Consider the following 24,497-nt stretch of genomic DNA (forward strand, 5'->3'; position numbering starts at 1 on the left):
AGTAAAACAGTTCTGAGAGAGCCTTTTGTAGCTCTTCACAGTCTGCTTGGACTTAACTATCTTGAGTAGTTTTGTATCATCTGCAAATTTTGCCACTTCACTGTTTACCCCTTTTTCCAGATCATTTATGAATATGTTGAATAGGTCTGGGCCCAGTATAGACTTCTGGGGGACATCACCGTTTACCTCCCTCAATTTGGAAAACTAATAATTTATTCCTACCCTTTGTTTCCTACCTTTTAACCAGTTACCAATCCATAATAGGACCTTCCCTCTTATCCCATGACAGCTTACTTTGGTGAGGGACCTTGTCAAAGGCTTTCTGAAAATCTAAGTACACTATAACCACTGGATCCCCCTTGTTCACATGCTTGTTGACCCCCTCAAAAAATTCTAGTAGATTGGGGAGGCATGATTTCCCTTTACAAAAGCCATGCTGATTCTTCCCCAACAAATTATGTTAGTCTATGTGATGAACATCATTTGTTAGGGAAGAGTTACAAGAATTCTAAATACATTTCTCCAGAAGGTGTTATTTGTGCTTCTCAAAAGAATAATCTAAATTAATCAGTTACCTATTTGTGCATAAAAAGAATTCTGCATGACTTGGAATTACATAAATTGTACAATGCATAGTTTAGCAGAATAAGTTTCCTGAAAAGAGCACACAATCACCTTACTTCTGTTTGGCATTTTTAACAAAAACATTAAAGCTGAGTATGAGAAACCGAAAGTGAACAGAAGCTGACTAAAGTAAAGTGTAATTAACTGTACTATTTTTTATGTTGTAATGCACAAAGAAAACACATAAAGCTACACTAAATTTAAACAATTTCCAAGTTAAATCCAGGTGCCACTTGTAAAATTTTTTTTCCAAAAAGGTTTATTTTAATTTTTTCCCTTCCAATGATATTTAGAAACTGACAGTACATAACTCACGAGTGTCCTGATCCTGTAGTATGATCCAGCAGCATGGAATCCTATGTCTGAGTAGTCTCACGGACTTCAAACAACATTCCTGAACCCAAGAGTTTTATCTGAGCACACTGCAGGATCATTACGTGATCACTGTTTCAGACCAAGTCAGATCTGAAGTCCAAGGAGGTACAGTGGGTGTCCATAATTCTCCTTCTACATGGAAATAGTTTAAAATAAATATTTTGTGATATGACTGATACTATGTTTGAAATTACCATTGGCAGAGAAGCCATTTTTAAATTTACGTCTAAAAACTGGTTAAAGAATCAAATATTAAAAGCAAATACTATGCTAAGTGTGTGGTAAAACATCAGCTCTTGGAAGGCGAGGAGGGGTAAAGGAGTAGCATATTTCTCTCTTCCTCTTCTTCCCCCCTCTCCCACCAGTCACACACTGTTCAAGCCAACTTCAAAAAAAAAAAAGTGATATTTTCTTATTGGTGGCTTGGGTTCTCTGTTAAACTGCTGTACTTTTCATGTGTTCCTTGTAACTACTGAAAACTTCTGGAAAATACTTCTGTGCACCAAATGTTACCTTGCTCAGCCAAGAAGCATAAAGAAATTCATGAATATGGAGGTGACTACGATGGAGAGATCTGAACTGGTCATGAGACAAATATAGCAGTTTCTCACTTGTTGGTAGGAGTCAGTGACATCTGAAGCCCCCAAATTTAAAAAAGTCTTTGTGCAGGGAGCTCTAAGAATACTTCACCACACAGGACACAGCTTGGGTGCACAAACATACAAAAAAAAAAACACTCAACTGTTCTGATGTAATTGACATTTTTGTATATTTAGCATTTACGGAGACATATTTGAAGATCAAAATGTAAGTAAATCCATATATTTTTTGTTTAAACCTTAACAAAATCCCATGTGGCATCCAAAGCTAATAGCCAACACTGAACAATTTATTTAAATAAACTGATTGCCATCAGTTCAATCATGTCCACTACTTTGGTTACAATTCTGGGCTCCCATGTTCTATAAATAGATTAATACGCTATATAGTAGTTAGAGTAAAATACACTGTCATCTCTCAACTCCAATTAACAAAAGGTGCCAGTATTTCAGAGAATCAAGAAAATAACCAAAAAAAGAGACTGGCAGTATAACTAGGTCTTTGTCAGGAGATGTGCATGTGGTGAAGATGAGTTTTGATGTACTTCACAAGCTTCCCCCTCCCTCCCCCTGCACGAAGCTGACTTCATCCTTCTATCATGATTCTAGTGATGCTTTCCCATTCTGCAGAGGTTCCTTATTTGATCATGCCTAAAAGTTGAATTTCACTAGCAGTTTTTTAAAGTCCTGTTTTTGAAGGGGGAAAAAAGATGTGGAAGACAACTCAATAGCCTAAACACTAATTTGAGCTCAGTAAGAAAGTAGCTATTGCCAAATGACTGGAATTCATAAATATTTACAGAACAAGTCTGCTCTGTTTCAATCACAATTTAAAAGGTTTGTTTGATGATGTTTTTATTCTGAATTGTATGGAACTATTGGGACTATTTGTGAAGGGCAATATATGCATATATTGTATTCCAGATGGGATAAAAGAAATGCTGACCATAACCTGTGGTATTGAAATTCCCCTAAATGGAAAATATGGCTTTAGCTAGGTGACTTACTTCCTTCCTAATTCAAAACAAATCATTCATCCAATTGACTAGAATTTAGAAAATAAATCCAGGATCAAAAATTTTGTGCTTGGACGTTTCACGAGAGCACAAAAGCTAGTAGCTTTCTCTTCTTTTGTGCTAAGATGGATTGTTGTGTCCCAGTGTGGCTGGGTAAAACATCAACATAGTGGCAAAAAAAATTCCTGGAAAATTTTTTTTCTCGTGTCTCATTTTAAGTATCTAATTCCTAAATTCATCAAGTCTTAAAGAGAGGCTTCTGGGTCATGGAATTTAAAAGTGGAAAACATTGATATACCCCTATGTTATGGAAAGGAAGCAGCTAAGGTTGAGAATTCTTACTACTAAAAAGTCAGATTTTTGGCCCTTCCTCAAAAAATAATTTTCACTTTCAATTTTGCAACTGTGTAGGTACCCAGTATTTTAAAGCAATTTGGATACAATTCTTTCTGACTCAGAAAAAATGTCAAATGATGAATTCCTACTTTTGCCACCATCCTTTATCTCAAGCAGCTTATCCTGGAAACTTTAAATTACGTGAAAGTCTGGTGAAATCCAGTGCCTGGGCACAGTTTTGAGACTGGAAAGTTCGGAGAGGGGGCATGGCCACCTATATTTGAATTTATCTGCTTTCCAAATTATTAAAGACGAACAGCCAACTAAAAGCCTTGGCACTTTTTTTTTTTTAAAGGTGCTAAACACATGGTGAAGATTAAGCTTTCATAAGACACAAAGCAGAACCTCCCAATCAACTGCGAAGAACAGACTCCATGAATTCCATTAGAGACCTTGCTATGCCAATTTAACGTGAGATGTTTGTGCACTGTAGTGACGGGTGCTAACATAAAAGCCTAAGATAAGACTAAAGATTTATCATTTTTTGATGGACGCATCTACCAAAATACTGGATTTCTAAACAGGTTTTCAGTAAATATTAGAAACACATACTTGAAGTAGTTTGGTACACAATGTAAGTGGCTCACCAGTCAATTGTGCTGGATCCTCAGCACCACTTAAAATAGCACTTGATTACTTTAAGCAAGTGCTAAACCAGTCAATGGGGCCAAAACATTTGCACCAGACTCAGACAATATAGACTGCTATGGAAAGATTACTGACATATAGAATGGATACCCTATTGCTTCATCAAGTTGTTTATAAAGAGACCACAGAGCCAGTTCCTAGGCACTAGACTCTGTCAACCTAGATGTAGTAGAACCTTGGCATCAGGTTAGATTGAACTACGGGGTTCTGGGGATCTCAGTGCCACAATCTTGACTCCAAATTAGGTCAACCTAGAGAGCGAAGGACCTCTGTGAAATGTTGATGGCACCAGGATCTCAATACCATGTTAAGTGAGCACAGAAGACCCAGGGACCTCTGGTGCCCAATGTGGCCAGAACTCTGAACTGGATTAGGTTGACCCAAGCTGATCCAAGGGCCTCTGTGCCATAGACAACTCTGCGACAACTTTGACAGTGGGCTCAGTCAGCTAGTTAAGATGAGAGATGCGGGCAACTCTTAAGCCAGGCAAAAGCCACTTAGGCTAGCAGATCTACAAAGTTGATGCTGGATTTACATATTGCCAGACTTAGCTGACTGGATTTGAGGAGCCTCCCCTGCCAGAAGGAGTGCATAAGGCAGCTTTCCCACTTTTGCAATCCAGAAAATATCCATACCAGAGAAATACCATTTCTTCTTTGTTCTTTCAAATAAAGAAACCTGTCATAATTAAACAAAATAGCTTTGAAAAGGCAGAAAAAAAGGTAAAATTGATAAAGTATCTAGAACACGTCATGCAATCAGAGTTCACTGCAGCTTCGGTAGTTAAGAAGGAAATGAGGAACAGTTGGGGTCACTCCCCCTTCTAATCTCTGACCCCTCCATGAATGAAGACATCTTATGAAAGAACAAAGTCTTGCATTTAGGCTTGAAAATTATCAGGCTTCATTAGATCTCCTATGAAGTACTTCTCACTTGGATTCTGCCACTGAAAATGACAGGTCTCCTACAACCTAGAGATGTAAGCATCAGCCAACTCTACTAAAAGCATTTCTATGAAGCATAGCTGTTTTGGAGAGTTGAAAGGTAGGGGCTGGAAGACACTGGCTAGCACAGGAATCACAGAAACTAATTACTCAGTAAAAAACTACCTTTGCAAAAAACTCTGATCATGCTGCATCACAGGCAAGAAAGTGCCCTGTAGATCAGGACCTTAAATTCAATCAGGAAAAGACCAGTGAAGTGTCAGTCAGGCATCTTTTGAGCATTATATTTACATAAAGATATTTAGTTAGAATATTCAATTTTGAAAAGTAGGAAGATGTATTTGCTCAGTGATTGGTCAATTAATTCTGCATTTCAGAAAGGGATGTCATTAACTTTAAAACTCTAAAAATACACTCTTTTATGAAGTTGTTCCAAAAATGGACAATTCCCTTTTATGGAAAGGCTCCTCAACCAAGCAGGAAAAAGATTAAGTGTTGAGTTTAATGCTGACGCAGCTATAATGCTGATCCTAAATTCTCTGAAATCTTGAGCAACTGAATGTACAAAATAGACACACTGCTGCATAGCAGAGAAGCCTTCTTTCTTTATCTGTGTCCTCTACATTCATACTAAAAGTTGTGGGGGGGTTTTGTGGGGAGTGGGTGGGAAGAGACTAACCCATTTTTTAAATTCTCCAACAGAACAAAGAACAGAAGAATAAACCACACATAAACATACACCTAATCAGACATTCATGTATAATTAAAGAGACAAGGTGGATGAAGTAATGTCTTTTATTGGACCACCTTCTGTTGTTGAGAAAGACATGCTTTTCAGCTTCACAGAGCTCCTCCTCAGGTCTGGGAAATGTACTCAGAAAGTCACAGCTGAATAAAAGGTGGAACAGATTGTTTAGCATAACTACTTAACACATATTGCAAGGGACCATTCAAGGTGAAGTAGCCTGTAAACTCCCCTCCAGGCATGAGAAGGGGGAGATGGGCTTAGCATGTTATAGATTTGTAATAAGCCATAAACACAGTGTCTCTATGCAATGCATGAGTTTAGCATCTAGCAAAATTATGAATTTAAGCTCCCAGGCTCATCTTTTGAATGTGTTGTGCAGGATTCCTTTGAGGAGAAGCACTGAGAGATCAATGGCCTGTGATGGGATGTTAGATGGGGTGGGATCTGAGTTACTACAGAAAATTCTTTCCTGGGTATCTGGCTGGTGAATCTTGCCCATATGCTCAGGGTTTACCTGATGGCCATATTTGGGGTTGGGAAGGGATTTTCCTCCAGGGCACATTGGAAGAAGCCCTGGAGGTTTCTCGCCTTCCTCTGTAGCATGGGGCACGGGTCACTTGCTGGAGGATTCTCTGCTCCTTGAAGTCTTTAAACCACAATTTGAGGACTTCAATAGCTCAGACATAGGTGAGAGGTTTTTCGCAGGAGTGGGTGGGTGAGATTCTGTGCCCTAAGTTGTGCAGGAGGTGGGACTAGATGATCATAATGGCCCCTTCTGACCTTAATATCTATCTATAAAGTGATTGCTTTGTGAAGTGTTCTATGTTTTTGTCTTTTATCATTTTTCTGTGTGATTTCATTCGAGAGCATAGAGTGTCTCTCTTTCTCACCAACAGAAGTTGGTCCAATAAAAGATATTACCTCACTCACCAATATACTGGAACCAACATGGCTACAACTCCACTACATACACATTCATGTATAATGTTGACTATAATGCACCACAGGCGTCAGCCCTCTGGAGAGCTTTTCAAAGATTTATGGAAAATTTAACGGATCACTGAGACAGTGGCTCTCAGATACTGAGCAAAGTGGATTTCATTTTTAAAGATGGGTCATTTGAAAAGAAGTGTGAATCTATTTGGACTTCCAGAATTACAAGAAGGGAAAAAAATATTGACAGAAGTAGCGTGGGCTTTTCTACACTACAACCACACAATTTCTACGCTACCATTTTAAAAAAAATCTCCTACTGTTGCTGCAACAGTGGGAATACTAGTGTAGAGTACACAAACATTTTTACCACACACTAAGGTGCACCTTAGTGCTAAGCTTTATCTTGTACCCTAAGCTTGTAAAGTTTAGTGCACTTTAATGACGTATGATTAGGAATGATGCTATATTTGTTACACATTAACATTATTCATCTATTAAGGAAATAAATAAACTTGAAATGTGTTCATTATTCTTTTACAAAAACAAAACAAGCAGACCAGTTATAATAGTAGATACCCAAATGGCCTCAAGGACAAAGACACCTCTCTTTGCCAGCATGGACCACCATATGTAGTACATTAGGGACATGGAAAGGGCTGTGATCCCTGCCTATTTTACTTTCGAACTATAGGATTCTGCTTATTTTTCTCTTCCTTCTCAGAGAAACTCATCTAAAAAAATAATCACTTTGCTTCCTCAACAGTGAGAGAAACAACTGAATTATAGTTACTGTTATTAACGCACTGTTTACTTAAGAGGAAAGAAAGCAAATTCTTTTCTTTGGTATTCTGTGTAAATGCTGCTGCATAGACATTGCTGCTGAAATCTACACTACAAGTAGTGATGAAGCATACATTACAAAGGCTACGGTGCCTGACAATAAGCTTACAGAGGCCATGTTTTAGTAGGCTGCCCAGAAAAGGGCAGTGTCTTTTATTCTCCCAGAAATCAATCCTCTCCCTATCAAACTGCCCTACACATCCAAGTTTATCCCTTTGTCACTTCCATCATGTGGGGGTCTCAGCATAGTCTTCGTTCCGTTTTTGGGATGCATGTGTGTCATTGTTCATTCCAGCACCATTCCTGGGTGAGCCTTCCTGTATAGGAAAAAAATGTAGCGTCTCCCTGCACTGTCACCATTTATATAAATAAAAATATATTTTATTTTTGTCAATTATGGATTGGTTTATAGAATCATATCAAATTAGTTACTTCAGCTCCACAAATAATGTCTACTGAAAAAGCAAAATACAGGACTTCCTAGTCTTTTTTTTTTTTAAATCTAACTTTACTTTTGGTCTGCCTGGTGGACATCTTGCTTTTGTAGTTATGTGTTCATACATTCAATCTCCCCCCAATTTTTTTTTCCTGGAAGAAAATACTTTTGTCCTTCGGTCTGTTTACCTCCCTTTCTCGGCTGACACTTCCAGTTAGAAGTTAAGTTTAGTTTACAGTAAAAAGGATAGAACTTGTCTATCCTTTTCCGTTTTAGGGAGTGGGAGGAAGTCCAGGAATGAGAAGGGAAAAATACTGTTTGATATTCCTGTTTCCTTAGAAAAGATACCAATAAAAGAGTATTTTAAAAATGAAAGACAATGAAGTAAATTCACTCAGCACTGATCTGATATTTCAAACCCTCAGATTCAATAACCATTCAGTCAAGTTCAACGATCAACTTCATCTTAGTAGCCTTATTTTTCAGAAGTGAAGCACCAGTTGCCCATGAAACATTTCAGTAACAGTAGGACCACAATTTCTATTTAAAAACAAAATAAAAAAATACAGAAAAAATTGTGTTTTTGTGATTAGTCACTGCATCTGTGTAACAAAGAGTAAGCCTTAATGTATCCAATATATTAGCAAACACTAACCAGCCATTTTGACATTTGATGTAAGTAGGTGTAGAAATATATACATTCTATGATGTCACAGAAAATCTGAAAGTTGTTGAATTCATATTTATTCTAGAAAATATAACTTAAACATTGGAAACCTGAAGTTGTCTAAAGGAAACAGGAAATCAGGTAGAAACAAGGAATTTTCATTATTAGGTTCAATGAGAAAGACAAGGTAGGTAAGATAGTATCTTTTATTGAATAAACTTCTGTTGATGGATTGTACAAGCTATCAAGCTCTTAATTTAGAAGAGCAACATTGGCGGCTTGACAAAGGACAATTGCATACCCATGTTCAGTACAGAGTAGTCTGTATCACTGAAGTCTATTTTTTGATGATTTTAATGGCCAATTTTGCTGTCAGAGGAAAGGCAGACTCCTAAATGTGAAACCAGCCAAATTACAATGATACCCTTGTCCAAGCTTGGTGATACAAGCTGCTAGACCTTTCTTCCTCACTGGTAAGCTCAGTGTAACGTCACCAGGTACCAAAAGGCAAAATAAGTTAGGCCACTCTAAGAAGTCAGAGGTCCTAGTGAGAGAGCTCCCAGAGACACCAAGAAACACTGATGCCTGCAGAGCTCTCCCAACCCAGGGGAGAAAAGGACCATGGTAAAAAGTGGTGCCAGCGGGGGAGGAGCCAGTTGGATACCACAGCTGGCCTGAATTAACAAGCACAGCCCAAAAAGGAAGAGTGTGGGCCTCCTGTGCCAAGGATAGAAAAGCCTGACAGGAAATCTCCTTAGCCCCAAAGAGGAGGGAAGGGAAGACACCTGAACCTGAGGAAGAGCCTACAGGCCACAGAGGCCAGGACTGAAATCCCCACAGCTTCCAAGAGGGGACTGAATCAATCTCCACCCTGAGGAGAGGGGGGAAGAGTCCCAAAGTTAGGAAACCAAACCCAACAATTTAGCTCACTAATTGGACTAAAACAACTGAGACTACCTTTTTGAACTATTTACAAGGAAAAGCTGAAGAAGTCAGCAGAGCACTGAAACTCCATCCTAGACCGCAAGCTGCAAGAATTAACTAAAATGGTAGAGGTCTGGCAGCACCTTTTATGACCTCAGTGAGGTGCATGAGGAGAGTGAGGGCGCATGTGTGTACCAAACAGACACTCCAAGGGAAAAATTCTCTTGTCCTGGGCACACGAGCAACCTGAAATGCACTACACACAGAGACAAGCACTCAAAGTTACAAAATATTAAATTAAAATAAACTGACTATTACAATTCAATACAATACACAACCGTTTGTTCCATTAAATTACAAGGGCAGCCATAACAACAAATCTTTCATCCAGGCTAGTGGGATGACTCCTTTTGCAATCAGATGTTAGGTAATTTTTTAAGTCCTGACAGTGAGGGTGGGTGAGTACATTTTGTTCAGTCTGGTAAATTCACGAAAGTTTGTAAGGCTTGTTTAACTCTTGCCTCTCTTCTCATGGAATGATGGCTCATTGTATGTTGGATGTTATAAAAGCTAACATATTAATGTACCGCAGACTATTTTGGCCAACTTTAAATTCAACCAAATATCAAGATGATGTTTTAAACTGCCTATTCATCACTGATATCAGCAACATCAGTCCTTCTCACACAAAAAAGCTTAAACCCCCACTTGATTCTGTAATGGGATTCAGACATACAGCCAGTGGCCTGGATAGTAAGCTGGTACATAAGGCGTGAAGTTAGGCTAGCACTATCATGGACACTGAGTCCTTTTGCAGCCCAAACACAATATAAGTTATTTAACACTAAACATTAACACTCCACAGATGCTGAACAAGACTTCTCTCTTAAAGCAGGGCTTCTCAAACTGCATTGCACCACGACCTCCTTCTGACAACAAAAATTATTACATGACTCCAGGAAGGGGGGAACAAGCCTGAGTCTGCCCAAGCCCTGCCACCCTGGGCGGGGGGCAAAGCCAAAGCTTCAGCGCCAGATGGGGGGCCTGTAATTTGAGCCCCATCAACCAGAGCTAAACCCCTCAGGTTTTGGCCCTGCGTGGTGGGGCTCAGGCTTCATCTTCAGCCCCAGGCCTCAGCAAGTCTAACGCCAGCCCTGGTGACCCCATTAAAATGGGGTCCTGACCCACTCTGGGGTCCCGACCCACAGTTTGAGAACCACTGTCCTAAAGGTAAAAACCTGGGGACCTATAAAGTTGACTTTGAAGGCTTGCATTTAGAAGTTGGGTTAACCTGAGTAAATTTCTCCTTCCTGGTTAGCATGTTGTAACATCTGCATATTTAACAGATGTTCTTCCTTTAGGCTCTTTCCTCCAAGTCTAAATTTAACTATGTTGAACACAACTTGCCACTTGCTAGTCTGAATAGTCAAGGGTATTTCCAGGTGGAGGACAGAAAAAAAATAGGCTGGATAATCTACTATGCTAGTGCACCTCTGAATGTTAGAAAAACGTTTGCACCAATAGTATTCACTAATCCGCTTGATCCAAAATGCCTGATTAACTTGAACCAGAAATCAAGGAGCTATGGCTTGCTTTGAAATGTTCATAATACACACCGCTAAAATACCGTTTCCTACACTGGGCTTAAGCAGTGCCATTCTCATTGCTATTAATGGAAACTGCTTAACTAAAATTGTGTGCAACTCCACAAGTTTAAGGATAAGCTTGTACTCCTCAGTTCCCTTTCTCTTACCTTGCTCTCTAGCTAACAGAATGAAATGTGTCTCTCTAATTTCTAAAAAATACAAGAAAAGCCACATGGTCCAAGATAAAATGATAAAATGGGCAAGAAAATTTGGACATTAAGAAAAACAAAAGAACCAAAGCACAAAAAAGATGAAGTGACTGATTAATCTTAAATCTTAAATCGAGATTAGAGAAAAAACTACATTTCTGCTAGAATTTAATAATTTATAATACTTAACAGAACTCTTTTCAATCTGTTTCAAGAGTGGTGTTGTCCAAGAGTTAAAAATATTAGCTTTTGCACTCATCACTGAAATGGTCTGTCTTCATACTGTCATTCCCCCGCTAATTTTACCACCAATATTGTAAGTAATTAATAGATATTAGAAGTTCACCTTTCATTCACTGCTTTCAGGAGTAACAAAAATTACAACAGCAAGAGGAGTGCTTTAGTAAGGTTGTAGAAAAGAATACAGCACCTATTCATAATTTACTAGTTTGCCACTGACTGAAATTCACCTCAATTATATTTTTAAAATGTATATACTTGCGCTTATTAATTAAAAATGATGGATTATTGAAAACGTACTTTCTAAAAGCACAGAAACATTCGGAATTATGCAATATATTAGTAGGCTCAGACCACCAAATTACAAAAACATCATACCTAATTTTTTCAGAATTATGTATTTGTGCTGAGATTTTGAAAGAAAAAACTGCTGTTCTACTGCAGAGTTTAGTTGACATTTTGGACAAGATAATAAAATGCAAACAGGGACAGACCAATCTATCAGGCAATTTTTGTCCTGTGATTTTGTATATTTTACCTGAGTAGCTTTATCTTTCATGCATGAAGGGTAGTGTACATGGGGATCACGAGGCCATTGTCCTGTGAGATAAGGTCCTGTTATTGTGTCCAAAGAAGAGGTTCGTCTTATAGTACCGGAGGTTCTAACTTGCTGGGATTTTGGCCTGTCCACTGCAAAAAAGAAAAAGGTTATTTAAGATTTAATATGAAACATAAATTATAACTTTTTGTCTTACCTGGCTTGTTAAGTACTTTACCCTTAGCATTAAGCATGGGAAAAGGTGTTTAAGCAAAAGTGTTTTTGTTTAAATTGAAGACTGTCCTCACATCACGTTTTCCCCTTTAAGTTAAAGTACTGTTTAAAATGGCCAAATTCAAATTTTTGTAGCCCACTTTTAAAAGATTACTATAGAAGACAGCCTGTCAAACCCTAACTAAGAAGAAATTTTTGGAAAAATATCAAGGAATTTTTTCCACCATCCCCCAATACTCAGATATTTTCTTGCACTATAGGTACTCAAGATTTCCATAAGAATCTTATGGAAACCTTAAATGAGTAATATACAAAATATAAACTTATCTTCTTTATAAACATAAGATGGCAGTGACAAGTTTTATTTCTTAATTTCAGTTTGATCCCATTTTTATTTCACTGCAGAACTTTCACTATTTCCAGCCTTCCACTACCTTGGGTGTTTTGAGACTATTAATATTCTTCTGTGGCTCCATCCACCCTTTCCTGGAATAATGCTCCTCCTCCAGGTCTCTAACTGAAAGTAAGCTGTGACTAATCCTCTCTGAAATCTGAGCAGTACATTTTGTTTTTTAAACAAAAAGGTCACTGATCAAGTTCTGACTTCACAACAACTTCAGCAACTTTGACACTCCAAAATTATAGATCTTTTTTTATTAGGTTTCAGACAATGCCCTGTCTGACAGCACTCACACCTCACACTGCTGAGGTGATCTCTCATCAGTGGAAAGAGGTCTGAGATCTGTAGTAGCTCTGCCTTTGGACACAGTGGATCACAAGGTGCCACTCAGGCCATATCTACACTACCGCAGTAAGTCGACCTTCGCTACGAAACTCCAGCTATGTGAATGACATAGCTGGAGTCAACGTACCTTAGGTCGAGTTACAGTGGTGGGTCAACGGGAGAAAGTCTCCTGTCGACTTACCTTATTCTTCTTATGGGGGGGAGGAGGAGGAAGAGTACAGGGGTTGACTGGAGACTGATCTGCAGTTGATTTGGTGGGTCTTTACTAGACCTGCTAAATTGACCACTGGTGGATCGATCTCAGAGCGTCGATCCCCACTGTAGTATTAGACCTGCCCTCACACCCTATTTTTGGGGTCTGGCAGAAGAAGTTACTTTAAGTTAATACCACTCATTCCATTCAAAGAGACCCCAGAGATTATCAATGAGGACCTTTAAACAAGGCCCTGACAGGCAGAGCACCAAAGGGAATCATTAGATCACATCTAATTCAATTAGAAGAGTAAGTAGGGAGAGAACAAGATGCCACAGGCTCAGACGCAATTCTTTTAGCTAAAATATACCAATTCCCTCAAGGACTGTGTTCCCTAGTGCAATTATAGGTCTAGATGAGGAGCAGCTAGCTATAGCTCACTCCAGGCAAGACTGATGTGATTCTGGTAGGAAGGGCAAAACATTTTCATATAGTCTTAGAATTTAAGGCCAAAAGGGATCACCAGTTCCTCTAGTCTGACCTTCTGTATATCATAGGCCACCAACACCACCTAGCACCCACATGCTAAACCCAACATATAAAATTAGACCAAGGTATTATAGTCCTCAGGAGGCTAAACTTGCATGCCTCAGGCAGGGAGTAAGATAGATCCAGATGGATCACTGTCTAAGCTTATTGAATGGCAGGGAATTAAGATAGATATAATATCAAAATGATCCACCCCCATGTTGCAGAAGAAGGTAAAAAAAACAAAAACCCAGTCACTGCCAACCTGGCTTAGGGGAATACTCCTTCCTGATCCCACATATGGTAATCAGTTAGACCCTGAGCAAGAACCAGCCAGCCAAGCACCTGAGAGAGAAAATTATCAGTACCACCACAGATCACTGAACATTGCACTGGCTACCAACAGAATTCTGGTTTAATATCAAGGTCCTAGCCATCTTCAAAGACCTGAATGAACTATGGCCCAGTTATCTCTCCACTCTGTCCATATTAAAATGCTCAAATAAATAGTGCTTTGGCTGACTGAGCCAAGGTTTCAATTCTTCCTTCAAAACAATGTATTTGTACTTTATGTAACTTAAAAAAAAATCTGTTATATGGTTATTCCCCTTCTGATACAGGCTTCTACTCCAGTCCAAGGCAGTTGAGCTATGTCTGTCTCACTACAGATACTGGAGGAAGTTCACACTTGGTCACATCCCTTCTACTCTCAAAACAGATGAGTATTTCTAAAGCTGTACAAAAAGTCTAAACTCATCGGGGTGCATAAAAATCAGATTTTTTTTATTTAAAAATTGGATTTTTTTGATAAAATGCTTTTTGAGAGAAAAAACCTATCTAAAGATAGTTTTAATTAAGACACATTATAGCTCAAAGATATCTCATCATGGAATAGGGATTATAAATTCTAATTCTATAGTATGAGACAATATATTCATGTAATGTTTAAGAAAAGTTTTGTAAATGAGTTCCAATAGTTCATGGATTAGGGACCCAATCTTATGGGGTCCCAGGGGCTTCTGTATAGATTATTTAGGTTAATCTTTCTATTTACCCAATGGGACTTTATGCTCAGTCTAGAAGATACCATCAGAGATGCTAAGTTTTGCAGTTCTCAAACTGTGGATTTGTGTCTCCAGAGATAACATACTTGTTAATAGCAAAATGTTTTAAAACAAATATAGAGAGAGGTGAGAAATAACAGACCTCAATCATATCGTCCCTCTGCAAATTTGTGTACACAGAGTGAATCCCTTACCTCTCTCTAAAAGTGCAAAGTTTCAAAAAAAGTTCAATGAATAAAAGATTGTTGGGGGCAGACTAAATAGGGACAAGGAGAAGTCTGGAGATAAATGTGAGAAGGGAGGGACAGGCAGTAGAAACAAAAGTGAAACTGTTCGAGCAGCATATTCCAGAAGTCTTGAGGTCTTTCTGAGCGTAGCCTTCATTGATTTGAGATCTACTATACCATTCTCTCACTAGAAGGGAAAAAACTAGAATGCCAGAAGGCCATAAAAGAGACCCAGTTTGGGAATATTTTAATGAAGTTCCTCTACCTGTGGGTAAGACAGGCATGCGTGCAAAATGCAAACAGTGCAACAAAGAAATGCAAGACCTGGTTTCCCTAATGAAACAACATCATGAGAAGTGTTCCTTCTCAGGAAGAAGCTGCATTGAAGACGAAGAAAGAAACAATGTCTGAACATACAGGATCTTCAGGGTGGTAAACTTCTTTATTTCATACTTCTTTCTTAAGGACTGCCTGTCTTCCTTCTGGACTATTCTTGAACTCTCATGTTTGAGCAAAAAATATAGTTGTTACTCTATGGTACTATCATTTTAGATGCAGTTGTGATAAAAAATAAATAGCTGAAATAGGCAGATCTTCCTTTTACAATTTCACCTTTAAAGTAGTACTGAGTGTCAGTGAATGCAATGAGTAAACACTAAACACAATGAGCAGTATGGTAATAATAATTAAATAACTGCACTGACTTATTTTGTTTAGGAGAATCCATCCTCAACAAACAGGATTCTGAAGACTATCCACCTTCAAGATCACCATCATTTTCTATAGTTTCAGAGTTATCTGCCAATGATAGTGTTTCAGTCACATCATGTATGTCACATAGCCACAGTATAGCACCTGTAGCAAAAAGAAAAAAAATCTTAATCATCCAGAAACAACCATAGATAAGTTTGTGATAAGAACCAGCGGATTACAAAAAAGAGGTAATTGATAAAAAAAATTGCCCGGTTTGTTCATGCAACAAACTCTCCTTTCCGTATGACTGAGAACCCTCACTTCATTAACAAGGTTCAGTCATTAAGACCAGGACACAGTCCACCCAACAGAGCATGATGCAAATTGCTAGATAAAGTGTATGAAAAAGAGATATTGAGTAGTGTGCAAAAGGTCTAGAGGGTGAAATTGTTAACTTGAGTCTTGATGGGTGGAGCAATGCACGTACAACAGGATCATTGTGGACTTGTGTGACAACAGAAGAGGGGAATGTCTTCCTAACGGAAACAATTAATACATCAGGAAATGAACACACAGCAGAATACTTACAAGAAGGAGCAGTAAAAGCTACAACTAACTGTGGAAAAAAATTCAAATGCATAGTACGCAGCTTGGTCACAGACAATGCTGCAAATGTATCCAAGATGAGAAGAAATTTAGAAGAGTCCAAAGCTAACAACATAGGGTTGCAGTGCTCATTTGATGCACCTCCTTGCCAAAGACTTCAGTATTCCAGAAATAAAGCCTAATGTTGTTGAAATTGCAAAATACTTCCGTAACAACCACTTTGCAGCTCTGAAAAAAGTGGGAGGAACCAAGCTAACTATCCCACAAGACGTGTAATGGAACTTAGTAGTGAACTGTTTTGAGCACTATATCAAGAATGGATTCTGTGACTAATCTGAGGACAGTCTGTGAAAAAATCATGAAAAAGTAGATGGCACTGTCACAGCCAAAGTTCTCAACATTGGGCTTAAGAAAAATGTTGAACACATGCTGAGTACCCTGAAGCCTATTTCTGTAGCCTTGAACAAAATGCAGGGAAATAGCTGTTTTATTGCTGATGCTGTTGAAATTTAGAAAGAACTGAGTGAGATCTTAAATAGAGAAATATGCAACGACAGAGTTAAATTACAAGCATTAAAAAAGGAATGGGACAAGCACTATCTGCAGCTCATTTTCTTGAAAATATTCTCAATACTCAGTAGCAGGGTCAAACCTTAACTGCTGAAGAGGAGGAGTTGGCTATGACATGCACATCCAGCAATCATCCCTCCATAATGCCAACTATATTAAAACTTCAGAGCTAAGGGTGAACCATTCAAGAATGTTTTAAAGTGAACTGGTGGAAGTCACTAAAGCACTTGGATTCAGAGACTGTTGAAGTGATAATCTCACTTTTAACAGCAGTAGCTTCTTCTGCCAGTGTAGAAAGAATATTTTCTTCCTTTGGACTAATTCATTCCAAATTGAGAAATCGTCTGGGACCTGAAAAAGTAGGAAAGCTTGTTTTTCTTTTCCAGATTACAAACAAACAGGAAAATGAAGGTGAAGATGACTGAAGTAGCTGCAGAAGCCAATATTTTAAGTTTCTCATATTGACCTGGCTGACATAGTTGATTTAATTTTTGTTTTGTTTTTTTCAAATATTTCATTTAACTATTTTAGTTAAACAATTTTAACAAAAATAAACCTGGTTTTAAAAAACTTGTATGTTTAACTAAATTCAAAAATTCATATGCTTATTTTGTTAAAATATTTGTTTGCTGTTGAAGAAAAAAATCCAGACTACATAATGTTGTTTTAGTAAAAAAAGACAATTTAAATGTCTGTCTGGTGATGTTCTCCTCCTAATATAGCATGGCAAAGAAATCCTCCAAATATTAATGATTAACCTGTTGAATTGGATAGAGATATTTATGAAGTCATTGGGAGGTGAACTGCTTCAATTACCTTTGGTAAATGAAATAACCAGTCATTCATTTTCTGATATAGCTGTAAAACTAATCTGAAAAGTTTTCAAAATAAATCACTTAAAAATATATAGCACATACCTTCTAAAAATGAAACCTACATTTATCTCTGAGTTGTGAAGAATATGTATTAAGGTTATAAAAACCAACAAGAATGCACTTTTATATAGAAATCCATTATTAAATGGAGTCTTCCTGACTAGTGATTTAAATCATGATTTAAAATCAATTTGATTTAAATCAAATCCACCCTGAAACTCATACATAGATTAAGTAGAACTTAATAATGGTTTATTGAATTATGTTAACTCTCTGAAGAGGCCATCATACTGAGCCTGAAGAACTTCTCAAATGAAGCAGACCTCTCCATAGTTTGAGACAAATGAGATGTAAAGACCAGTAAGGTGAGCCAAAACCAGAAAGATATAAATTCCGCCATTGCTAAAATTAGTAGTATTAGTCTATTTTGGGACCACCATATACAGCACTTTCCTGCCAAAAAGTTTTGCAGAAACTTTCAACTAAATGTTGATGGATGACTGGGAGTAGTTTTGCAGACTCCCTATATGGTAGCTGATGGGCATTAGGTCCAGGAGGCTATCACAAAACACATTGAATAGGCCATGGAAACAGTTTATCTGCAGCTGACTATGTTTCAATGATACAGCACTCAATCCACTAGACTATGGAGAATCTGAATACTTTCAGACACAGGCATCTGAGATGTAAATGAATAAGGATGATGTTTTCCTGAATTGATCAGTTCTATTAAGATATATTTTTCCATGTTTCTCAAATCTAGACTGTGCCACACTGTGTTTTGGGGCTTAAGTTTAGAGCAAAACGAAGAAAGAACAATTTTCTGTGAGATGTAGAAGGAAGAGTTAGCGTTGGTTTTAAATGATTCTACAGCATGAAGAGAACACCTTTTCCTGGTGGAAGACACAGTGATGGCTCAAGTCTTCTAAATACAAAGATTCTGAAGACGTATTGTTAATGTGTGACTGAAACCAAGCAGCAGATCTTTGTGGAAAGGAAACAGATTATCAGATAATTAGATGACATTGGTCTGAATTGACAGGTCACAAGAGTCTGTAGTAATGGGAGAACACCCCAGATTGGGAAAGTAGGCATAACTGCTGGTTTTGATAGATTTGCTTCCTTAAGGAAGCTCAGTACTACTGCTTTGTCCATCAGAGCCTTGCATAAAGAATGCATTTATGACTTACTGTTGAGATTCAATACAATGGTCTTAGGGTATGTCTGCACTATGGAAACTATATCAGCTATATCAGTAGCTACATTACTTGTGTCACCATAACCCCATAGTGTAGAGACAGTCTGCACCAGCAGAAGGGATATTCCATCAGTGCAGGAACAGCACCTCCACAAACAAAGGTAGTTACGCTGACAGAAGCATTCTTCCATTGACATAGCTGTGTCAACACTAACAGTTAGGTCAACATAGCTATGCCGGTCGGAGGTGTGGATTTTTCACACCTCTAACCAATGTAGCTATGTCAACTTAACTTTTGAGTGCAGACCAAGCCTTTTGCTCAGGTCTAGATCATCCTATAAGAAATTTCAGACTCTCATAAAGAAGTCAAATTTGACATCAGAATCTGAGATGTCAAACATATCTGTTCTCAGCGTAGTCTCAGCAATGTGTTCTTGGTATATGCTTGGAGTGTGCACCGTCTAAACTCCCCACCCAGAGGGGCAAGTCCCTCTAGAATGTGTCTTGTAGAAGGGGGGGTGGTCAGACCCCCATAGAGGAGCAGGGCCTCCCCAGATTGTAATGTACGCAAAGGACCACCCCAGATCATGGGGAGCAGGGATCAGACATCCGCAAGAGGGCAATGATCCTCAGCTCACATTAAGAAGTTAGGGAGTGGGGTGTGGACACTCGCAGAAAGGCAACCCCCGCCCCTGGCCTGAACCCGGTGCACGTGAAGTATGGCAGCTTCCCCCCACAAGATCCCGGTGTGCACACAAGGGGGGGCAGGGTGTGGGACTCAGATACCCCGGAGAGGGGTGGAGGGGGGAAATCGGGTCAATGACTCCCAGATCACATGAAGAGGTGAGGGAATGGGGCTCAGACAATCCCAGAAAGGCAAGCCCCCTCCAGAACCTGCTTCACACGAGAAGGGGGAGTAGGGATGGCAGTCAAACCCCTGCTCAAAATTCACTCAGATCCTGGTGTGCACAAACAAACAGGGTGGGGGTGGAGGGTAGAGCAGAGCTGACACCAGTGGGGGAGGGGAACCCCCAGATCCCAGTTCAAATGGGAGGTAGGGAATGGGGCTCAGACACCTTACCCTGAAAAGGAAGCTCCCTCCAGAACCTGACTACATGAAGGGAGTGCCACATCTCGGTAGGTGGGCTGGGGCCCCCAGATTATGATATACATGGGAGAGGGGAATGTAGGGCTGATAGGTGCCCCTACCTGTAGTCTCTCCTAGTCCTGCTGTCACTTACCCCCATGTCTCCCTTCCCAGTGCTCAACCCATCCCATCTCACCACCCTTAATCCCCATCACTTGATCCCTCAACCCTTCCCCCTATTCTTTAATCTTTCACTTCTAACCATACTCCCATCTTAACAAGAACTGGGCTGTGTAGTTAAAAAAAATTTAAAAAATCAACACCTTTTGAATATAATGCTGCCTTGTGATTACATTTGCCTCAAATAAAAATCCCCTTTGATATGAAGCAGTATACCTACTTTTTTCCCTTCAAATTTCTGCCCTGGTTTAGATTTGAACTCACGGTGCTTGGGTTCATTGACTCTGATATTTCATCAGAGCTGCCCAGCTTCTGTGATAAACAAGTGTTTTCCCAGATTGTTATACTCTCACTGCCCATGCACAGTGTAATTCCTTTAGTTTACAGAGTCAGAAGCTTTTTACATTAAGTGATGAGCTAAAGAAGCAGTTTTTTCCCCCAATACTGCTTTAATTTGATTTTCACCCAAGAGTAGGTGAGTTGGGTGCCATGCACTCTGTTGGCATGCACCCTGGTGCAACGAGTCGTTGTTTGATCTCTATCTGTGAGCAAAAAATCCATTTCGAAAATGTCAACCTCAAGAAAAGCCATTTATAGCCTAGAAATCCCTTGGTCAAATGAACCCAAAATAGGCTAGCCAAGAGAACCCCGCCCTCTATGAGGCATACCAAATTTCAAGGCAATCCAAGTAACAATGTAGGTTTTAGAGTACTAAGAAGAATTGAGCTTGAAACAGAAAGCTGGTCTTAACCTTAACTATTAGCAGGGTGAATAAAGCACTTAAAATCTATCCATGGTTTGTCATCGGGCTATCTGGAAAATTTTATTCCCTTCCAATGTAATTCACATGCAATTTCAAGATGTTATTTTTTAAAAATCTGTTTACAATGGGAATAAAAATAAAATTTGTGTTGCAAAAAATAACCCTTTTCCTTGAATGAACATTCATATCTGTTTGAATCATGGAGTAGATTATTAGCTAGTAGAAAAATAGCCAAGTTGATATATGGCTACTGCCCCACTTCTGCCTCCCACCCAAGTATTTGCCTAAGTAGTTATAGCAACCTGAGAGAGTTACGAGTCCAAATTATTCTGTACTTGGCTGGCTGACTGAAGGCAAGGTCCATTTATACTACCGTTATGTGACTGCAGACTTAGCCTCAGAATAGTGTTCCAATTTAAATATTAAGATTTTATTAGGAAAAATGTTCTAGTTTTTGTGGTTGTGAAGAAATCTTCCAAAAGTGGAAATTATAAATTGATGCAATTATTTCTGCCTTAGACTGTGAACAGCCTGAAAATGGCACATAAAAAGCTACCAAGAGATTAAAGTGATAAAATGTGACCTGATGTCCTTTCATCAAGTAGTATTAGGTCATCCAGTTTTGTTCTGGTTGGACAGAAAACCACATGGTTTGATGTGGTTGCAGAACTTGGTGTCTTTCCAGGTGATGAGTGGGTCTAATATGAAAGTTCTTATTTTAGGTATAGGTTTTTGAATATGGCTTAAAATCTCCCTTGTCTAGATTATAGTTGGGTGCTGCTTATCCAGTATTAGTTGTTGGATGGTGTAACAACTAAGGACATTTTTTTCCTGTTAAGAAACTGTCAGCTAACTATGCTGATGAAAGTAGAATAGAATTTAGGTTTATAATTAGAGAGTTGCCATTTTAAGGTAAAAATCTATCTTCATAGAACTAAATTTCAGTTCTGGGGCTTATAACCTTGCTCTGCTTATAGCTGGCCCCTGCTTAATTGAGACCGTTGATAATACATACTCCTGCTCATTCTTTCTTATAAAACCTTACTCTCATTGGTCCATTCTGGCTTATGTTCATTCAGCACTTCCTCTGTGCATCCGATAGTCTTCCTTGAGAAATCATCTTCTTTGTGTTGCCATCCTCTTTGCCCAAGAGAAAAAGTACAAACACATTTCAAACACTTGGTTTTCTGCCCAGAAAAAAATTTAAGCTGCTGATGTAGAAAGCAGAAATTTCTCATGGGCAAGAATATAATCAACCAGCCTCAAAAGTAATGTATATTTTTGAAACATCTGTAGAAAGTAGGGTCAGTAGTCTGCATACATGAATTGTTAATGGTGGCATATATCTAGCCAACTCAAGAGGGTATGTGAATGTTCATGGTTGCCAATCTTGGGTGTTATCCCCATATGCTGTAGGACTAACATTGTAAACTCAAGTTGTAGGTCAGTGTGCAAGGCAATACATTATTTAAAACATTTACTTTTAAAAAAAATTACTTTAGGACTTTAAATGCATTGATAAACTGAAAAACTCTGTTTCCTTAAAGAAGAAAATTAATTCTATTAAGACAATTGGTCTGCTTCTTAGCTGCTGAACTGCTGGCAGTACAAACTATGTTATGGTGAGAAAAACTGTAAAAGAAACCTGACCTAATATTATAGGTCAAGGATAAAGTATTGTTAATATCACATTGCATCCCCAGAAGCAAATCATTTCAAACTCTTTGCACATTTCACTTCTTACTTGCCACATTGGATATTGCAGGCATGTGAGTGCACTGAGATCAGTTAAAGGCTTGGTCAGTTCAAAGTACCAAATGTCAAAGTTGGGAGGTGGGTTATATTGATTTATTCTGAATTGTTGATCCTTATCAGAGCTCTCAATTTAAACAATAGAACTGAATTAAGAATGTAACTTCTGAATTGTATATTGTACATAATGAAGTCAAGTCATTTTATGGAGTACGGTACAGTATACAGCGTATACAGTCACAGATGGGAGGCTGACTTTAAATAGTTGGTCTCCAGCTGCCCTAGATGAATTATAGCTGTATATCCCTACTCATGCTCTCAGGGAAGATGAACTGAGGAATGAGGATTTCCTGTTTCATCTAAAAATATTATCAGCTGTTATCAATAGCTGCCACTGTGGGTCATCATGCCGTAAGTATTGGGTTGTCATTCTCAAGTGCTGCCGTGGGTCACCATGCCCTAATAACTAGTTTATTGTTCCCAGTTTTTGCTGTGGGATGCCGTGCCTCGCCACCATCTCTATTTTCTTCAATACTAGAAGAGTGATTCAGAAGGGCAGAGTTTGTGGGGAGGAATGTTCTCTGCAAATTGGTCAAGAATGACATAGTAAGGCTGTCCCAGAAGTCTCTGGGGACAATTCTCAGGATCTCCTGCCACAGGACCTGCTCTTGCATGTCAAACCATCTTACATGAACTGGACAACATAGGATATTCCTCCAAAGTAGTCGTCTTTCCTAGTGTCCTACAGGCCTTCTGCCTTCCTGGCCTACGCATGAGTTTAGACAGATGTGAGGTCCACAGTGAAGAGTTAGGCTGACGCAGCTACATTACTCAGGAGGGTGAAACAGCCACAGGCACCGAGCGCCATAGTTAAGCCGACCTAAGTCCCTGAGTAGACAGCACTAGGTCGACAAAAGAATTCTTTCCTCTGCCTAGTTCTCGGGGAGCTGGATTAACTACAGTAACGGGAGACTTTCTCCCATTAGCAGAGGTAGGTTCTCCCATTACTGCAGTTAATCTACCTCCTTGAGAGGTGGGAGCTAGGTACAGGAAAGAATTTTTCTGTTGACCTAGCGCTGTCTACACAGGGATTTAGGTCGTCTTACCTATGGCACTCAGTGCGTGTGGCTTTTTCACTCCTGAGTGATGTAGCTGGGTTGATCTAATTTTCTAGTACAAGGGTGGGGAAACTTTTTTCTATCAGGGGCCACTGACTCTCAAAAAACAAAACAGACAGACATACATACACAGTCACAGACCACACACAGCACCGGGGGGGGGGGGGGGGGGGGAGAAAGAAAGAGGCTTGGGGCTTCCCCCGTAGCAGGGCAAGCCAGTACTTGCGGCTCCAAAAATGAGGAGTTCAGGGTGCAGGATGGGATGAGGGCTCCAGCTAAGGGTGTGGGCTCTGGGGTGGGGCTGGGGATGAGGGGCTTGGGGTGCAGGGTCCGGGAGGGAGTTCCGACCTGGGGCGGGGGTTCGCAGTGTGGGCTCTGGCCAGGCGGTGCTTACCTCAGGTGGCTCCCAGTCGGTGGCGCAGTGGGACTAAGGCAGGCTCCCTGCCCGACCTGGCTCTGTGCTGCTTCCAGAAGCGGCCAACACGTCTGGTCCCTAGGCAGAGGGACCAGGGGGCTCTGCGCTGTGTGTGCCATCTGCAGCTCCCACTGGCCGCAGTTCCTGGCCAATGGGAGCTCCAGAGCCAGTGCTGGGGGCAGGGGCAGTGACTTGGTCATGCTGGTCACTTACAAGAGCAGCACGGACTCAACAGGACTTTTAACGGCCTGGCAACCCCAGCTTCTCCTCTCAGCAGGGTGACCCAGCGCTGGCGGCTCCAGCCCCATGGGGGGGCGCTGAGGCTTGGGGCTTCCAGCCTGCAGTGCGGAGACTTGCCACGGGCCAGATGAAATGAAGCAGCGGGCTGGATCCAGCCTACAGGTCCTAGGTTCCCCACCCCGTTCTAGTGTATAGCAACCCATACCCTCAAACACTCCAGAATTTGGGAGGGGGGAGAGGAAGGAAACAGCAACTGACATGAATGGTGCAGTTCACCACTATT

The 24,497-nt window shown here is 39.8% G+C and overlaps 1 protein-coding gene across 5 annotated transcripts in view; it reads right to left on the reverse strand.

Annotated features, from left to right (window-relative positions):
- Positions 1-24,497, reverse strand: part of GLCCI1 (glucocorticoid induced 1) — a 103,036-nt gene that overhangs the window by 65,925 nt on the left and 12,614 nt on the right. For all 5 annotated transcript variants that reach the window (XM_073333857.2, XM_073333856.2, XM_073333855.2 and 2 more), the window contains exon 2: positions 11,727-11,878. In XM_073333857.2, coding sequence (XP_073189958.1) covers positions 11,727-11,878 — 152 coding nt within the window. The remainder of the gene's footprint in view (positions 1-11,726; positions 11,879-24,497) is intronic.

This window comes from Lepidochelys kempii, chromosome 2, assembly GCF_965140285.1.
Source record: "Lepidochelys kempii isolate rLepKem1 chromosome 2, rLepKem1.hap1, whole genome shotgun sequence".
NCBI lineage: Eukaryota > Metazoa > Chordata > Testudines > Cheloniidae > Lepidochelys > Lepidochelys kempii.